This window comes from Adelges cooleyi, unplaced genomic scaffold (assembly GCF_023614345.1).
Source record: "Adelges cooleyi isolate 19-005CV unplaced genomic scaffold, UGA_ACOO_1.1 ACOO_flye_CR_arks_rails_tigmint_CR_PRNA_108, whole genome shotgun sequence".
Lineage (NCBI taxonomy): Eukaryota > Metazoa > Arthropoda > Insecta > Hemiptera > Adelgidae > Adelges > Adelges cooleyi.
Genome location: NW_026095761.1, coordinates 15,358,343 through 15,377,250, shown reverse-complemented (window position 1 = coordinate 15,377,250; position 18,908 = coordinate 15,358,343). Strand labels below are relative to the sequence as shown.

General features: G+C 30.1%; 2 protein-coding genes across 3 annotated transcripts; one reads left to right on the top strand and one right to left on the bottom strand.

The window, feature by feature from the left end:
* Positions 1-590: 590 nt before the first annotated feature.
* LOC126840165 (transmembrane protein 47) lies at positions 591-11,787 on the bottom strand. Of its 2 annotated transcripts, XM_050575726.1 has the most exons (6): positions 11,605-11,787; positions 10,614-10,682; positions 3,453-3,642; positions 3,223-3,372; positions 2,195-2,257; positions 593-2,100 (listed from the first exon to the last, which is right to left on the bottom strand). In XM_050575726.1, the coding sequence occupies exons 2-6, from the start codon at positions 10,662-10,664 to the stop codon at positions 1,952-1,954; spliced, it is 603 nt and encodes a 200-aa protein (XP_050431683.1). In that variant the 5' UTR covers positions 10,665-10,682; positions 11,605-11,787; the 3' UTR covers positions 593-1,951. The 2 variants fall into 2 exon arrangements, with proteins under 2 accessions (XP_050431693.1, XP_050431683.1); XM_050575736.1 differs by lacking the exons at positions 10,614-10,682; positions 11,605-11,787 and adding an exon at positions 6,541-7,020 and having other exon boundaries at positions 591-2,100.
* Positions 7,051-18,117, top strand: LOC126840158 (serine-enriched protein-like). The gene is made up of 8 exons (XM_050575714.1): positions 7,051-7,470; positions 13,882-14,086; positions 14,165-14,309; positions 14,397-14,514; positions 15,133-15,290; positions 15,360-15,491; positions 15,576-15,761; positions 15,899-18,117. The coding sequence occupies exons 2-8, from the start codon at positions 13,896-13,898 to the stop codon at positions 16,103-16,105; spliced, it is 1,137 nt and encodes a 378-aa protein (XP_050431671.1). The 5' UTR covers positions 7,051-7,470; positions 13,882-13,895; the 3' UTR covers positions 16,106-18,117.
* Positions 18,118-18,908: the final 791 nt, after the last annotated feature.

Here is an 18,908-nt window from a genome sequence, read left to right as displayed (position 1 = left end):
AAATTAAGAATATATAAAAATTATATATATATATATATATATATATATATAATTAAAATTGATACTAAATGAACTGATGACATTTGAAATAACATAATGCTCACGACAATCTTTCAGACTTTCAGAAAAGTAATGTTTCTTCATAAATTGAATTATAAATAGTCATTTCCTATTACCATATTATCTTTAATTTATTGCTGATTAATTAATCAGTGATATGAGTTATGACAAATTGATGATTAGATTCTATCCATAACAATGAAACCGATGTGCAGTTAATAGCATAAATTAGTTTAACATTTTCATACGTAATAAGTCATTAATTGACACACCACTTGGGGACTTCCCCAAATAACCGTTAGAAAAAGTATACAAAATCTTAATTAAATACCAATACATAATACGTTTATAACTATGTTTAAAAAATCGTCAATGAATCGAAATAAACTCAAATGTTTTGACCACTTCAGTTATAAAAAATATATTAATCATTGTACGTACAAAATAATAAAAGCAAAACTAATTTATTAATAGGTTTTATATTTACTTTATTATAATTATATATACAAATTTATCTTGGAAGAGAATAAGTGTTAATATTATAAGACAAATATTGGAGTTTGAAATACAGACAGTGTATTAATAGATAATAATTGTGTTTGGGTAAATTAAAAATAAGACTAATGTATATAAAGAAATGTAATAATAATAATTACAGAAAGTTATCCACATAGTAACCAATAACAAACACTTATGAAAAAAATTGTATGCTGATGGCAAACATATTTTTAGTTGGACGGTTTCACTGTTTAAACTTACAATTAAACAAATAAATAAAGTAAAACGTGCACTATCAAGCGCTGGTTGCTTAAGATATGTTATGTCAGATAACTATAAAAATTTTCAAAAGTTCAATTATAATTACAATTTATATCTATTTTAATATTAATATAGTTAAAAAATGTTAAGTATAAAAATCAAAATAATAATAACAATTGTTTACGAGATTTTTCACATAGGTATCAAATAAGCACAAAATGTTCAGTTATAAAATCTGCAGTGGTGCTAACAGTTAAACTAATGAATAAAAATCAATAACTATAGGGTAAGAATAATAAATAATAATAATATATCCAAAATACTAACGTGAAAATAAATATTGATAAATTAATAACGGGATAGTATTCAACAAGAATAGGAATGTCTAAAGAAAAATCAACTATATTATTATATATACAAAAAAAAATACCTGAATAGGAATGTATGTTTCAGAGGGGCAAGATTTTCTTTTCTTTGGGTGGGAAAAAATCACTGATCACAAAAAGTTTAATATTTTATACTATTATTTACACGCGTACATAATAATTATTATTTAGTATTTATCTATTACATTCTAAATTTATATATATAGTTAATATTATAGATATGAATTTTCGTTAGACAAGTATTATACACAACCTGGGAACGTTTGAGAAATGAAAAACAGTTTACAAAAATGTTCGACGACAAGACACATAGATTTAGATTACATATTTGTGTTGTAAACAATATTTTGTTATAGTAGATACCATTTGTCTATGATAGTTGAACTATACAAAATGGAAGTATCTTTTCGACATGTTTGATTGATTTCAATCTGTCAACTAACCCATGAATAACAAAATACACAAACGAATCGACCTAACACTATATAAACACCTAATCCTAATATTTGATTACAATTTAATGAAAGGATTTTTATTTACTGTGCGCTATGCAAATATTTCCCCCACCTTGTAGTTTTAGTTCTTAGTCGACCAACATTGTGTATCAACATAATTGTGACGTGTACGTTAATAATTATAAATTAAGTTTGCCTTATCATAACGTTACAATAATAAGAGCACCCTACCCGTCGTCGGCCAACGGCAGAAGGTCACTATAGTACTACGTCGGGCAGGGGCGCCGCACACTAGGCAGACGATGTCACTTTTCGTTCTTTATAATAAATTTCTTCTGATTCCTTGTTGCACAACAACAACACCACAGCTCCAAACAAGAATATTCCCGCACCCCATCCGATACCGTACGCCCAACCAAACTCCCAAACGTTGCGGTTTCCTAAATAACAAAAAAAATACAAATATTAGAAATAATAAGTAAAAATAATAATAATAGTTGTAAGATAGTATACAAATAAAGTAGTTTTCTATACCTAAATTGAGTTCAGCGGCAAAACATACTGGGTACACGATCAACGCTATTAGCAAAGAGAGTACTGTAAAAAAAAGATAAACACATATTTGCAATTAATTTTATTTAGTGATATTTTCATTAATCAGGGCTTGATTACGTTATTGATAAAATTTAAAACGAAAATTTGTCCAAATGAAAGGAAATTGAAAATCAGAAAAACATAAATATAAATTTTTAAAAATCTTAAAGTATCAGTAAACCTAAAACACATTATACTGAGTAGTCCTTATTTATTGAGTTAAGTGAAATTTTATTGGGTGCAACCCCCAAATTGGTTCAGAGAATAAAAAATAGACCACCCAACAAAATATCAGTATTAATTTTGATTTTGACAAAAAAATCAATTATTCCACGATATTTGCTCCAAAATCTTCTTACAAATTAATATGTCAATTAACATCTAAAAAAATCAACATTTTTTTTGCCATCTTAATGTTCGAGGTTTTGCAGGAAATATCCAGGAGTATTTTTATTTACGTCATTATTTATTTTTAAAAATGCAAAAAACTCAAAATGTATTAAATAAAAAAAAAATTTATATTTTTGTTATTATAATGGAACAGAAATCAGTAATTTCACCATTTTTGGTTCTCATACGACCCTTAAAATAACTTTTTTTTTTTATTCAGACCATCCCAACCTGTAAAACCAGTGTTTAAGTAATAAAAAAAAACAAGTGACTGCAAGTGCCACCAAAAAGAAAATGACCACAAATGTGCCAATCCCCCCTTTTATATCTTATCAATGATAAATGAATAAATAACAAAAACAAAAGGAACCAAATTGTTCCAAAATCTCGTTTTTACTCAACAACATTTTTTGTAAATAATGTTACCTATCAACATTGGGACAATAAAATTAAATAACATTTTAAAAATTAATAACGTTAAATGTTAAATCCAAATAATGTTTTAAAATTTAATAATACTAAACAATAATTTTTCTCCAAATTTAACCCCATTTTAATTTGCGTTCTGTAATACGTACACGCTAGTAACATGACATAAACCGCCACTCTGTAAAACTTGTACTTGTTTCGCTGGTCTTTGCTTCTTAGTCCTAGCCCGGTCAATAGCGTAGCTACTATGTCCGCTATTAATGTTACTATGCACAATGCTGCAGCTACTCGTATGTAACCTGTAATATTAAGTGCAAAAAATGTAATTAACTAAAGAATACAAAATGTTAAATACAATAGTGATAAACATGTAACTTACCGACTTCTCGTGTTGGATAACAATCTGGACCATTATTAGGCACATTAAAGGGTAATGGCGTTGGAGCACCGGGAGCTATGCAATGTGAGAACAAGCCTTGTCGCCAGCCAGCAGATAATAGCCAATCAGTGGAGGTCAAAGCCAACAGCATCAAGACAATTACTATTAGGCCACATATGAATGCAATAACCTGCAAATCAATAGTTAAAAATAAGTATTAAATATTATAATTTATTATCTTTAATATTTATTTATTTACATAACACCCAATTACTTATTAATTAACGTTGGCAAAAGAAACCCAAGCTCAAATTGTTTTTGCCAACTTTTATTGATAAAAACTTGAATTACAACTTAAAATAATAAGAAAAACTAAGGTAATTATTTTTAATTAAAGGCAGAGCTGGATAAGAACAAACCCTTAAGAACAAGAACACCAGTAGAAATGTAATTACTTTTTGGAACAAATCCAAAAAAGTTGTGATGACAAGAAACTGCTAGTAGTAGACAACAAAATATACTCGAACTAAAAATTGTCGGTTACATATTTTCAAGGCACATCTTTATAATTAATCTATAATAATTAATATCTATATAATAATAAAAAAAAAAAAATTAAATAAACCTATTAAAACAAATTGTGTGTTAAAAAAAAATATGTGAAATAGATTTATAGGATGCTTTAAAAAGAATACGTTTTATTATTTTCATCGGACGCACTATTTGCTATAACAAGAGTAGTCACGCGTTGAAAAATGTATAACAGTTCTAAAACATAGGATTCTAATTCTAACAGTACGGTTCTAAGAATACTCCATTTAAGTTTTGAAGAACATTTTAATAATGAATTCCTTAAAACATATACAAGGCATCGTTCGTGTCACAATTTTAAAATAGTTTTTTGTTGAATAATTATGTATTCATTTTTGAAAATTGCAAATTTTAAAGATTTTATCATGTTAACAATGACGCAAATTAAAAAAGTACTTTGATCAATGCGTTAAGCAAGTATTTAAATAAATCTGTTTTTTAAAACTATAGTGTAATATTAGTTTAAATTTTAAATATAAACCAAGTTAAAAATAATAGACCAGAGTTAACATTGTTTAAATAATACGATTTTAGCATGGAACATGCTTTAGCCTTAGCAGTTAGCCTCCCAGCTCGAAAAGGATACAAAATAGCGTCGGCAAAATAACGCGTCTACTTTAAACGTATAATATAACTTTTTTTTAATATCTATACCAGCAAGGTCTATATTAACATATTTAAAGTCACGATAAAAAAAACAATGTATATCATTGACCGATTGACGCCATTGGTTTATAATGACTTTTAAATTATTACATCGACCGCTGTTGCTTTGTTCAGACAAGACTTCATTGTATTATTATGCTGTGGACACTTAAAAGTACTTATAATTAATGAAAAACCATAAAAATATTTTAGTATACATACTACGAACAGGCATTACATTTTAAATCAAGTTTTTGTTCTTTTATTTGCTAAGAATAATGAGAACTTTTCAGACTTTGTTTAATAGCATAAAAAGTGATATTAATTAATCTATTTATATTTATAAAATGTCAAAATAATTTAAACTAACTTTCGACGGAAATGCAAATACTCGCGAATTAAATATCAAAACACAAACAATATTAATTAAGCTCTTGATACAATCAGCCCACATAAGTCTATGCTTCAGGCCCACCTTATAACTTTAAAAATACTATTGTCTATCCTACGAACAAAATCAACATAATACCCGATTTATGTATAATGTAATCGGCGAGTTTTACGATTGGATACACTGGAGGAATGTAAGAGCTTAACGTTTATAAACTTTAAACAAATATCAGTTTAATCATAAAACAAAAATAAAAATACAGAAGACAAATCCAGTGGCAGTAGTTAAAAATAAAATATTATGCACTTGTAATAAGTAATATATTATAATATAGTTTTTTTTTAGTAAATTGATTGCGTTCAAAAATTGTTTTCTATTCGAATGGTTTTGGTATTATTGTAATTAGTAATTACTATCAACGAATAAGAGGGCGGTATAGAAGCAATTTAATTTTACTTTGTTAACCTAGTAAAAAAACATTGCTCTTTTATCCCACTTTACCCATCTACTTCACCCCTTTATTTGCCCTTTTTGTGTATTAGACATTTCAAAAACGGAAAATCAAATATATATTTTATCTTATATTAAGAATAAATCGAAACCTGAGGTTTTAATTTAAAAAATGGTTTGGTAAAAATTAGCATTATTATTAATTGTTTATTATGTTGTTTGTACTTGATTACGAGTTTCAAAAGTCTTAATGGCTTTAATTAATTCAATTTTACAAAAGTCATTTTTTTATGTCCGTTCTAAATAGTTCAGCTTAAAAATAAAAACTTTATAATTTATCAATATTGAAATTATAGACTATCTATACTATTAAACGCTAAGTCAAGCTGACGAGAAAAATGATAAGACATCCATTTTTTACCCAAACAACACATTAATAATATAATATGTCAGATTTGATTTGGCGGTTACGCTATCCGTTTAACATAATAAATGATACCGCGAAAACACGAACAGCCTTTAAAACGCTGAAATCGTATTTCATCGAAAACAAATGTGTATTTGACAGTTGTAAAACGTGATACGGTAAAGAGAGAAAAAGACGGTTCCTCGTTTATTTTAATAATTTAACATTCATCATTTTCTTTGGACGCATGGTCTATTCTCTTATTATTCATAGCGAGGGCACGATTTTACTAAAAAAAAATCAGAGGAGCTTCAGAATGTTTTAAACAGCTTAAGGTATAGAACACAAATCATTTCGAGGGTGTTAATCCCTAAACTAAAGGTGCGCTAAACTCTCCCAAATAGTGTCTATGATCGATAGTAGACACTTTCCGAGTCCGACAATTTTCTCTTTTTGTCAGCTGATTCGAGTTTCTATACAATGAATTGCCACTTGAACCTGCTATTGAGAATCACAGCTTATAAACCTTTCTAAAATAATCGACATGAGCGTCTTTTCTTTGGCATGTCTCCTCTGAACCTACTATACAAAGCCATAGCTGTTACCTGGGCTCCCGACCCTTTGTCTGGATGCATGGTTTGCGATCTACCGCCCTGTCCTCTCCAATCTTCAGCGTCCACGACTCCACCGACAGCGGCTGTGGCGCCTGTCGCCGGATAAAGCGACAGTTCTTGGCGCCGCTGCCAGGCGTCTGTGGACGCCCGTGTCTGAATCAGTTTGCCGGCGTACCGTCCACCCACTGCGCCGACGAAATTTGCTGAAACCGCCGCCGTTTTGAAGTGTCGACAGTGTACTTGGCTTGCCGCCGGTAGGAGATATGTATATTATAAGTACTTATGTTATTCAAGCGACGAACTCAATTGGGAAACGAAAAAAAAAGGAACTTGTTTTTCTTAACGGGCACAGAAGCGATACGATTTAGTCTCGTTATTAATTGATAATACGGTGTTGTATACACGAACAGAGGAAAAACGCACTATGCTGCCCGATCGCGGTCGTCGTTCGCTGTCGATACACCACCAGTAGTATATTATACAGTTCCTGCACAGTACTACGCCGTCACGTTTTGCCGCACGCGCATCCGGGGCTATCCGAAAACCCTTATCTCCCACCCTCTACAGCCACCAGCCCTTAAAGTTCTCAATGTAGGTTTGGTGGCGGTGTGGGCGGACTCCGATCGATGATGGTCGCGCCTGACATTTTTAAGCGCCGCCGAAACTTCAACACACACACAGACCGACCCTCTATTGTGCGCTTTACCACTCGAGAGAGAACCTACAGCGACGTCTCCTCACAAACACCACACACCGAGTGTTATTAAATTGCAATAGTTTTCACGCCCAAAGCCCGCCACTTCGCCCACAGAAGAGCTCAGCAGTATCCGAGTAAACGCGAGAAAATCCGTCTAAAAAATTCAACAGTTTGGAGGCGTTCGTCGTCCACGGGAAGAAAAACAATAGTTTGGTGTTACAAAAGTTAGTAAAGTATATTATATACTAACTATTATATTAACGTATGTACAGCTATCGCATAAGCGCCGACACGTCATTGTTTTGTGTACGAGGAGATAGCGGTTAAAGACTGAATCTTGAGTATTTTATAGTTGGTATAAAATCACACATTGGAAAAAATCTCACTAAATGAATACAGATTTCGATGCTTTCTATAATATATTCTCATTAATTTATAAAATACTTATGAATCAATCTTGCCGTCTGCAGTGTCCCGTTTGAAAATACTTCAAACCTTATTTCATTTAAATATATTTTATTGGTGTCTGGTAACGTTATATTTTACGGTATTGTGCATATGTATATTGTATATGCATGCGTTAGTGGCCAGACGGCGGCGACCAGTTGAATGAGCGCATGGGCGCGTACCGCAAACCATACTCACACAAAAAATTGTATGAATTTATTTAAATTTCAGTCCAATATCATAGCGTTTAGACAAATAATATTTTTTTCCATGTTGTCATTAATGCTGAACGGCTATATAAGTTCATATATAAATAGTATATACATTTTGTAAGTGTGTATGTTGTTTTAATTATAGGTTCAATGCGGAGCTGAGAAGCTATTGTTTTTACAATATGCTTTTGATTTTAGTTCTTAACGTCTAAAAACTGAAGGTAGATTTAGCATGGCACTATAACATTTCATTATTATTGGAACAAATCTTTAAAAAAAGAAGTGTTTTAAATCGTTTTATTTTTTATGGGGTATTAGTTAAAAATAAATACCAGTTTGACCATTTTGCTACTGATTACAATACAATATTACAATATTAATACAATGAGTATAAATGTTTATATCAGAAATAAATGTCTGAATGAATACGACTTATATAGACCACGTCATAGCTTCGTTGTATTTAATACATAACAAATTCGTACTATGCACTAACAAAAAAAATATCATCGATCATTTGATGGATAATATAAATAAAATATTGATAGATAAAAACTAAATGAAAAAAATAATTCTTAACGCAGTTTTCGTATACGCATTAACTAGCAACTAAACGCAAATGTGCAACGTCACAGTTTATTGCATAAACATTCTTGATTCACGAGTTAAGTAACCATAGTTAGTTAATAAATGATTCTAGTTAAAAGTTCAACTGCGGTCTGCGAATAATAACAATATTTGTAAATTAAAACCAACGTCGAGCTTACTAAAGATTACTTTAGAATGTAACTAATATTTAATGAAACATTAGTTATTTGTTTTTTAAATGTTACTAAGCTTTTTCTAATTAAAAAAATACATTAGTTAATATAATAAGCATAAAAATGGCCATGACCACCAAGAAATCAGGATTATCCCAGTAGGCCCCTTTATGAATTCAGCTATAAAAAGCCAAGAGGAGGGGGATAAGGAAAGAAAGCTCACAACAATATACTATTATACTGATTAATAGTTAAACTACACTAGATTACACTACACTAATATTGATGTACAATATGTGTTACTATAAATATTATGTTCTTTTGTACAATAACATTGACATACATATTTTTTTAAAACATCTAAAGCTAAAATTCATTAATTAAAAATACATATTTTGCATAATTTTAAACAATTCAACAAGTTTTGAAGTTAAGAGTTTCTGCTAGTATTGGGTTTTTTCTTCTATTTACGATTTACTCGAGGGTTTTTCGAATATTCAAAACCTTCAAAATGTTTTAAAGCTTTTAAAAGGAAACGTGAAATACAGTTCACTAAAATCAAATAAATTTTTTTAACTAAAAAAAAAAAAAATTCCGACAAAATATTTACTTCTTACATTACTTAAATAATTATTTAATTATCTTTAATTTCATAATAATTCTAATTTTCAAAACAAGAAAACCATTTTGTAGTAAGGTTATAAAAGAATTAATAATAAAGCAATAACAATATTTTACATTTTATCTATTTACTTTTACAGCTGAATAAAATAATGTCCTTTTAAGTATCCATTTTTTTAAATTTTACCTAATGTATTTCTGTTTAGCTGAAATAATTCCAATGCATTACAAAAAGATAAAACTTAATTTTAAAATGAGTAAATAGAAACATCTGAAAGAATCTTTTAAATTGAATGGTTAAATTTTATCCTAAGAAATTATAACCAACATATTTTTAAATAGTGGCTAAGCAACTTAGGAGGCAATAAAACAATGTCTATAAACTTTTTTTTAATATATATTATAATGGATAAGACTTGTACACAAATATTGAAGTATAATGCAGCCCTCACACGATCATTCTTATTGACAATATGATCAATACAAATAGTGTCAACTCAAATGTTGACACTTTTGTTTGATTGTTAAACTGTTGATCTACGTTTTTTAATATTTTTATTTTATTTAATAAAATAATTATATTTGAATATAGATGATTATCAAAAAGCATGTTTGGCAATTATATTACCTTCTTCCATTTGAAATAAACGAGTTTCAAAAAAATGAAAAAGATGGGTGATAGAGTGGATTGCTAAACGAAGATAGTATACTCATTTAAATCTTTTAAACAAGGTGCGACTTTTAGACCCAAAAGCTTCCATAATTATTTCCGAAATTTATTGATAACTACAAAATCAACTTTTAAGTATGGTTGCATCATTGAGCACTAAAATGAACATCAACATGCTAGAGAGTATCTTTACTACGCACATCCCATAATTCCGGTAACTGTTTATATTCAACAATAAAATCGTGCAGAATTTGTCTATCTTGCGTACCCTTATTTCAGCTTTCGTTACCCATGGCTGCGAAAATTATACTAATGAATTGTCATTATCTTCTACACACGGTCAATATCACTATCAGTAAATAAATACTGAAGGCTCGATATCCAGTTTTTTCATCAGTTATCAATATCAAATTTGTATACTGTAACTCCATCAGTTAGAGGTGTGGCCAACGGATCACTCCCTCATCAAGCCATTCAAGCCATCCTACATACTTATTATTATTATTACTAACACATTTACTTTAAAAAAAAACCATTAGTATGATTATTACACAATCAATATTACTGTCAGTATCTAAAATACTATCAATAATAATGATCGTGTGAGGGCAGCGTTAGACTCATCCCGACTACAGCATATAAAAATAAGAACTTACTTTTAATGGTCTTGTGATGGTAATAGTTTCTACTGTAGTAGTTTGTGCCATAGTTGTGGTAAATATGAGCTGCAAGAACAAAATAATTTTTATAATAAGTACACATAGATATTACAACATAATTATTGTAAAAGGTGGGGAGAAATATATTTATATACTTAAAACCTTTCAATACATTTCATACAAGATTAGAAGTACTAAACAATTAAAATGCCAATGAATTATCATTAAAAAAAAAACCATAAGCAAACGTTAAAATTTATGGAATAACAAGAATTAGGATGTTATTATTTTAATGTTATTTTACAATAATTAACTGATAAAAGCATTCATGCTGATATAAATATCTAGAGTAAAGTTCAAAAGGAAATTTAAAATGAGGAATTCAATTGGTCATAATATCCGTATCTGGTTAAGCAATTAAAATTTTCAAACGGACACTTGTTAAAAATATTTTAAACAGATTAACATTTAATGAATATCCCTTATGATTTTGTGAAAATTGAATTCACTTATAAAACAAAAGTACCAATATGCAATAAAAAAAAAACCTTACCAAATCAATAAAATAGTTTAAAAAAATTATATTTAAACAAGTTCAATTAAAACAGCTACTCAAGTAGGCTCTAATAAAATAATTATTAAATTAATCCTTTAATGACCATTTGCTTCAACTACTTATGCTTGAAATTTAAGAACAGCTGGTGCAAACAGCCATAACCAAACCAAATGTGAGGGCATTTAATTTTTAAGTTAGTGTTTTTGTATAGGAATAAAATACAAAACAATGTAATAATATCATGTCAACATTAAATATATTATTATATAGGTATACGAATACACCTATATATTTTTTTTACATCATGCATAATATAGGCAGTTAATAATTGTTTTAGACAAATTTAACAAATAGCGTTAACAAAAATTACATTTTAATCAATTTCAATGACCTAATTTGCAATAAATAATAATGCTTAATTTTTTTACTTACTCAATGTATTCATGTATAGCAGTAGGAAGTATATTATATTATAGACATTTTTTGAAGGAAAATAAATAACCGTGTCCACCTATCTAACACAGTCCATAGACGATGCGATTAACAACAATGTAATATTTGTCTGATGACTAACGACGACATTCAAGTAATCAACAACAATAATAGTAAATATGATAGGAATATTATTCATAATACTTATCAACTACCGTATCGTAGGAGTTGTCAAATCATGGTATCATTCTTGTTTGAAATATACAGTGTGACCATATTAACAAACAAGAAATATGTAAAAATTACATTTTTTTATTGCGCAGTACAAAATATTATTTGGTAAAAAGAAATTTGAAATTTAAAAATTGCTTGAAAGGTGCAACATTTTTGGAAATACCTAAATTTTAAATGACGTGTGTCGGTGTGTATAATTTTGCAAAAAAATTTAGCAAGAAATATCGTGAAATAATTGTTTTTTGTTACATTATGAGGATACTAAGAAAACCCCAACTTTCCTAGACTTCAGTTTTAGTTCATTACGATTTACTCCAAAGTAATTTAATTGCTATAATATGTACACTATGTATACTATGCTATAATAGGAAGCCCAAGACTGAATTAATGTATTATGTAGCTAGTAGGGAAGTCTTACGGGAGGAAGTGACAAGAATAATGGTAAACACTTAATAGTCGTTAGCGTAGAATTGATTAAGTTTGTCGAAACGGTAAATGAGAGGTTTGAACAAAATGTAAACTAGGTAACGGTAAATTGTTATTTGTTATAATGTCAATTAAATGATATAACCGTGTTCAAGTATAAACAAATAGTGGGTAATTAATTAATCTTCATGCTTATGTTAGGCAGGTATATTTTTACAAGAATAATAATTGCAACCATTCAAAGACGAACGTATTAATTATTTACAATACGAAATTCACGTGCTCCCCCAGGTGTTGTGCTGATTGTTAAAGTTTCATCATAATATTAACGTTTCAATCAGTAACCAAAAGTTATTCGAATGTATAGTTGTTACTTCTTAGTTTGTAATTTGTATTTCATGCATTAGTCGTTTGTCAACTTTGTGAGATTAAATCATAATAAATAATAATATATAAATCAAATAGTCTACAGACTATAATGATTAAATAGAATGGAACGTTAATGATTTATTTGCTAGTTCCTATCGAATTTCGACAATCTAGGAATGTGGATATTATATTGGTGCCGAAATGGGAATACTTACCAAGTTTGATTGTACGATTGCTGCAAACATGTATTATATTAGTGTGGATGTGGCTTTCTAAATCCTTTAAGCTTTTGAGCGGGTACAGAGAAAACTTTTAAAAGATAGCGAATCGTGTTTGCTTTTGGGATTGTAAAGGAGCATTATTGCAAGATAGATATAATGACAAAGGCATATTTTATTTCACGTCCAACGAATGAGATAAAAAAAACGCATTACCTATAATAGCGAAAAGGAAAAGAAGATAAAAATAAACAATAGGTTTCGGTGTAAAATAATATAAAATACGACAATGCCGCAAAGGAAAGATTTGTCTGTAAGCAGAAAATGGCCCACGCGGTCTAGAAAAATTACATTTTATTATTATGTTTTGATCATGTATTCACGTAAGATTAATACAAAACCAATAAATAAATCTGCAAAATTACTATTTGGTATTTCCGAAAAATAAAATGGCCCAGTGTCGCAACAAGTAATTATAAGCAATAATTAAATATCAACAGATAAAAATATTAAACTTTATAAGAATTAAAATGTTTTTGTAATCACGGTTTTAGTTTTTCCTTGATAATAAAGTGAGTACAGATTTTTGAAAAAATTGTACCTAAGAATCGACTATTTTTCAAAAAGTTTATGTTGCGTTATTTTAAGTTTGAAACGTGTAAAACTTTATGGTGTTTTTCACAATTCTTAAGAGAGGGAGTATTTTTTTTCATTTTTCGCTCTTTAAAGTATTTTTTAAGCACGTTGTTTTTTATTTATAAACTTGCTACTATTAATAGTAATTAGGTCCAGTGGTTTAAAAAATATCGTTGGTCCACCCACAAAAATATTAAAAAAAACACAGCATTGTAAAACTAAAATCATTTTAACTCCTTATTGAAGCTAAATAAAAGGAGTACTGAATTGAAAATTTGATTCAAATCTGCCAACGAGTATACAAACCATCAACAAATTTGTTTATTATTAGTCTTTAGAATAAATAGCTGGATCATGCTAGGTGAACACATTTTAAGGCTTGTGTTTTCAGCAGGGATGTGCTGAGTGATGCGCCTTCAAGGAGAAATGGAATCCACTGACGACGAGCTTGACCAGAGCGTATTTGAAAACAAAAATGGCCTCGCCGAAGACATGGCGTTCTTGGCCAGCATGCCGGAGCTTTGTGACGTCACGTTTTTGGTCGGCGAAACCCGAGAACCAGTGTGCGCTGTGAAAGCCGTTTTGGCCGCCAGAAGCAGGTAAAATTATACCTACCCAGAGATGGTCGCTTCTCGGGATACACTATAACTTACATTGTTGTTCTTTTACGGCGGCAGGGTGTTTCATAAGATGCTATATCAACCGCCGAGTCCGCAAAGAAAGAAAGAAACGGTGCCGAAAGAGACGACTAAACTCAGACGGCCGACGTTCCTGAAGCGGAGCAGCGAACCGCTATTGAACGTGAAAAATGCCAACACACAAGTACATGTCGTTGCATTGGAAATTTATTAAGGAGCCGGGGATATGTTTGTTTACAATATTTATTCCCGTTTTGGTTTGTTTGTGCAGACACAGGCCAATCAGCATCAAACTGTCGTGGTCGACGAATTCGAGCCTGACGTGTTCCGTCAACTAATCGAATACATACACACCGGTTGTGTTACTTTGCAACCTAGGACTTTGTTGGGTGAGCGAAAAACTTTTTAGAAAAATAATAAATCGATTCATGCTCTACGTTTACTTAAACCCCATCACGGGTAAACCCCTAGAGTATAGTAGGGTAATATCAAAAACGATTAATCTGTATACAAAAGAAAGTGTCTTATAAATGCTTTATCAACGCACAGCCTAGACCACTATACACAGGAAGTTTAAATTTGGTATTTAATGGCTTTTGAGGACGCCCAGGCACACTAAGGAAGGATTTTCTTAAATTCCTCTCCTTTGTCCTTAGGTTTCAATGGATGCTGCTGAATGGTAACTGTTTATTGTTAAGTCTAAATATTACATACATGTAGGACAATACAGTAATTTCTCAAAGAAATACAATGTGCGTGTTAAATAAAAAATTAAGTGAAGGATCCTTGTTAGCAAGTGACCTCATTCTATCCATAAGATGATTACAACGGGGGCATTTTGTTGTCAATACATTAGGGACATAAGTGAGGGGTAGGAGAGAGAATCGATCGATAGGGAACGCGAAAAATGACACCGGAGAGAAGAGACGGGACGTTATAGTATAGTATACCCACAGATTAGGTTTAGCGGGAAACTTAACTAAGCTTATTTGGTTGTTTTGCCATAGGCGTGTTAAATGCAGCTGATTACTACGGGTTGGAAGATCTCCGAAAAGCGTGCACAGGTTTTGTTCAATGTTGCATAAACGTGGACACGGTTTGCGCCTTGCTTTCGTCGGCCGAACGTTACATACAATACAAGTGCACCAAAAGCCTTGTTCAAAAGGTTGAAAATTAACGGCTACTCTTTATGTAAATATCAGTGTATCACAAATAAATTTAACTCGTGTTATAGGTGTTGGAGTTTGTCGACGAACACGGTAACGAAGTGCTGAACTTGGGCTCGTTCGCTTTGTTGCCGCTGCACGTTGTCCGATTGATACTGAGCAGAGACGAGCTAAAAGCCGACGAATTCACCAAATTCCAGGTGAAAATTTTTAATTGAACCTACAACATATCGATACCTCGAACATTAATATCTTATATATATATATATATACATTACACACAGGCTGCCCTCATGTGGACAATGAAGTACGGAGATACAAACTCAAACGTCGACTGGAAGGAAGTGTTCGTTGAGAACTTCATGTCGTCCATTCAGTATCATAAAATACCGGCCAACGTGTTAATGAACGAAGTAGAACCTCTGAAAATAGTACCATACGAGGTGATCATGACTTCGTTAGCATATCAGGTGCGACAGATAATTCCAATAAGTACTGAACATATTACAATATTACATTATACACTTCGCACGTTCGGAAGAGCTCAATTTGAATACCATAACATTTTTAGTCTCTGGAGCGAGTGCTCATGATGTTATTGTTCTAGGCAGACCCCTCCTGTGTCGATCCCGACAAACTGAAGAGGGCCTTGAGAATGGGTAACATTCATGGGCTTATGGGTATCAGCAGCACAATTGGCACGGTGACGACCGAAAGGACTATGTCGATGCAGAGTTCGGGTACGCACCACGGCTCCAGCTCGACAATCAGCTCCATTGGATCCAGCGATCTAGTGGGGTCTGACAAAACCTGATCCGAAAGAACCCCAAGTTCATAGGCGTGCGCTCTTGCCTAAATATGTAACGGTTTTTGTTTTGTTATTTACTTCACAAAAAACACAAATTTGCATTCATAACAAATTATGATGGCCATTCGAGTGTTAAATCGAATTGGTCAATCATAACTCAAAATACATATTATCTATATATATCACAAATCAGCTGTTGAAATGACCGAATATGTAATATTAATAAGATAACGATTATATTTTAATATTTAGGCAAGATGAATATATTTTAAAGAGCCGAAATAACTCTAATCTGAAGTTACCTATACGATGTTACACTATGTTAGCACCAGTATCAAATATGTTGCGCACGCCTATGAGCTTCGTAGGTACAAACTTATTCTAAACCATTTCGAAAAACTACATTAATAGATATAATAAAAGGTCCATTAAATATGACATTTTTTTGTCATAATGCCAATTACGTATAATTATACATAAAATTATGGCCTTAGTGGGAATTTTCCAAAATTACTTTTTATATTATGTTCTGAGTGATGAGATTTTTAGTAATTCTAATTTCTATGATATAATTATTATTTATTTACCTAACTCTGCTTGTGTCTCTCTATAATACCTATTTGTATTAAGTTTTTATAATATTATTTAAATGGATATTAAAAATAATTATAACCACTCGTTATCCTTTATCGTGTTCTAAAAGTTTAAATAATTTAATAATTATAATATAACGTATAATACTACACGTCTAATATCATCATGCACAGGTTTATATTTAAATTGGTACATAGGTATCCTTACTTTCTTTTTTCAATTTAAATTTTAAAAAAAGGTTAATAATTCCCCTATTAGTCGCATTTATAAAAATATAAATATTTTTTACATATTTTTAAATTTGACTTATCTGACCTTGCTGTATTTAAATTTGTTTAATAGATAAATAAACCCAATAAAAAATTAAATTATACTCGACTAAATCGAAAATAAAATAATTTAATTTTCCCAAAATACATAAAACAGAATAAAATTCCTAAATCATATTTTAAACGCTTTCGATTCGATTTGTGTAGCGTTTATAAAATGATATCGCTCGTTGAAATGTCAAAATAAAAAGTTCCAGTAGTGGCCAACTAAAATGTACAAATAGTAATTACATTACGCTTAGGTTTTTTTAAGTACAACTTACAAGTTATTGTAACAATCGCGTTACTCGTGTCAATTTTTGGTGATGGGTACTATTGTCTATTTATAAAATTATTTGTACTTTATTTAGTTTTAATTAAGATGGTTTAATTTTTTTAATATTAATATAATTAATATAATATATTTAACTGTATATGTATATAATCTATACGCGTGTATATGTAATTACTTCCAAAAAAATGTAACGAATTCTCAAATTACCATATTATTTTAATTTATTTTTCATACATATAAGCGCATAATAGGTAGAGAAGTAGCTACCACAGTTTATATATTTAATTTATGATGACTATTGTGGGTGTATCCAATGTAAAGTACAAATAATTCAGTCAACTATGGTTTGTCTACAAAACCGACCCACCCCATTTTATTTAACTATACTCATACTTTTTAATTTTAAAACAATACATCTTTGTTAGAACAATACATCGTTAAACAATTTGCTTTTATTTTAATTTATTTAAAAAAATATGGAAATGGACTTCTGTACCTCACTTGCTAAATATATAAACAGTAAAATATTATAACGTATTTGAATAGTAGATTGATGTAAAAAATAATAGCGAACACATTTATAATTAAAATGATAGTATGTACTATGTTCTAGTCAGGTAAAAATTAGTGTCTACATTGAAATATAAATAGTATACCTCCTATATAATCTGTAGAGATAAATATTGTAAAATATCTAATACTTTTCTATTTATGTCTTGTTGTACTTCTCTTGTAAACGAATTATTGTATCTCTTTTTTAGCTTTTTAATATGTATACTTTTAGCTATTAATACGTCGTGCTATATTCTATTATTTATGTTATTATGTAATTTGCCACATCTTTATGAATTTATTGTTATTAATTTTAATTACAAAATAACTATATGATCAACGTGTTGTTTATTGTTAAAGAATTTCGTTCGTGAAGTTCTGGTCGTTCAGCTCATTTTTTACCACTATAAGTTTTGACAAAACCATGAATATAGATGGGCTAAAGTATAGTTGCACTATTAATTTGACTTCTGCACTCTCATACCTATTATGATTTAAAACAATTAAAATTAAAGAAATGTTCGAAAAATTTTGTCAACATCTAGTTACAGAATTTTATAGTAAAATTAGTTAATATAATTAAGTAGTTGATTGGCACAACTAGAGGGAAAGAAGAAGAGGCGGGGAAGTTTAGTTTCTATAAAAACTCTTAATGCTTCATCAGAATTTCAAGACAATTTAAATTATTATTTCTGCCCCTTCTAGGGGTTAAGGGTTAATGATTTTTTTCGGTTTGTCAATATTTATCGGTGGCACTATGTTTAAAGAATGTTCCATACAAATTTGGAACTAATTCTACTATTTTTAAAAAAAAGTTATAGACTATCGTAATTTTAAGATGAAAAACATGTACATTTTTTGGATGTTTTTCTCGATTTTGAAGGGAAAGGGGTGAATTTTTTAATTTTTGGCCCACTTAAGTACCTTTTAGGTACGATTTCTGATCTATACAGTTGCTATATAAAAATAAATCAGAGCAGCGGTTTATAAGATACCGTGGGTCTAGACACAAAAATTAAAACATCATTGTAAATACAATACCTTCTCAGCTTCGCATAAA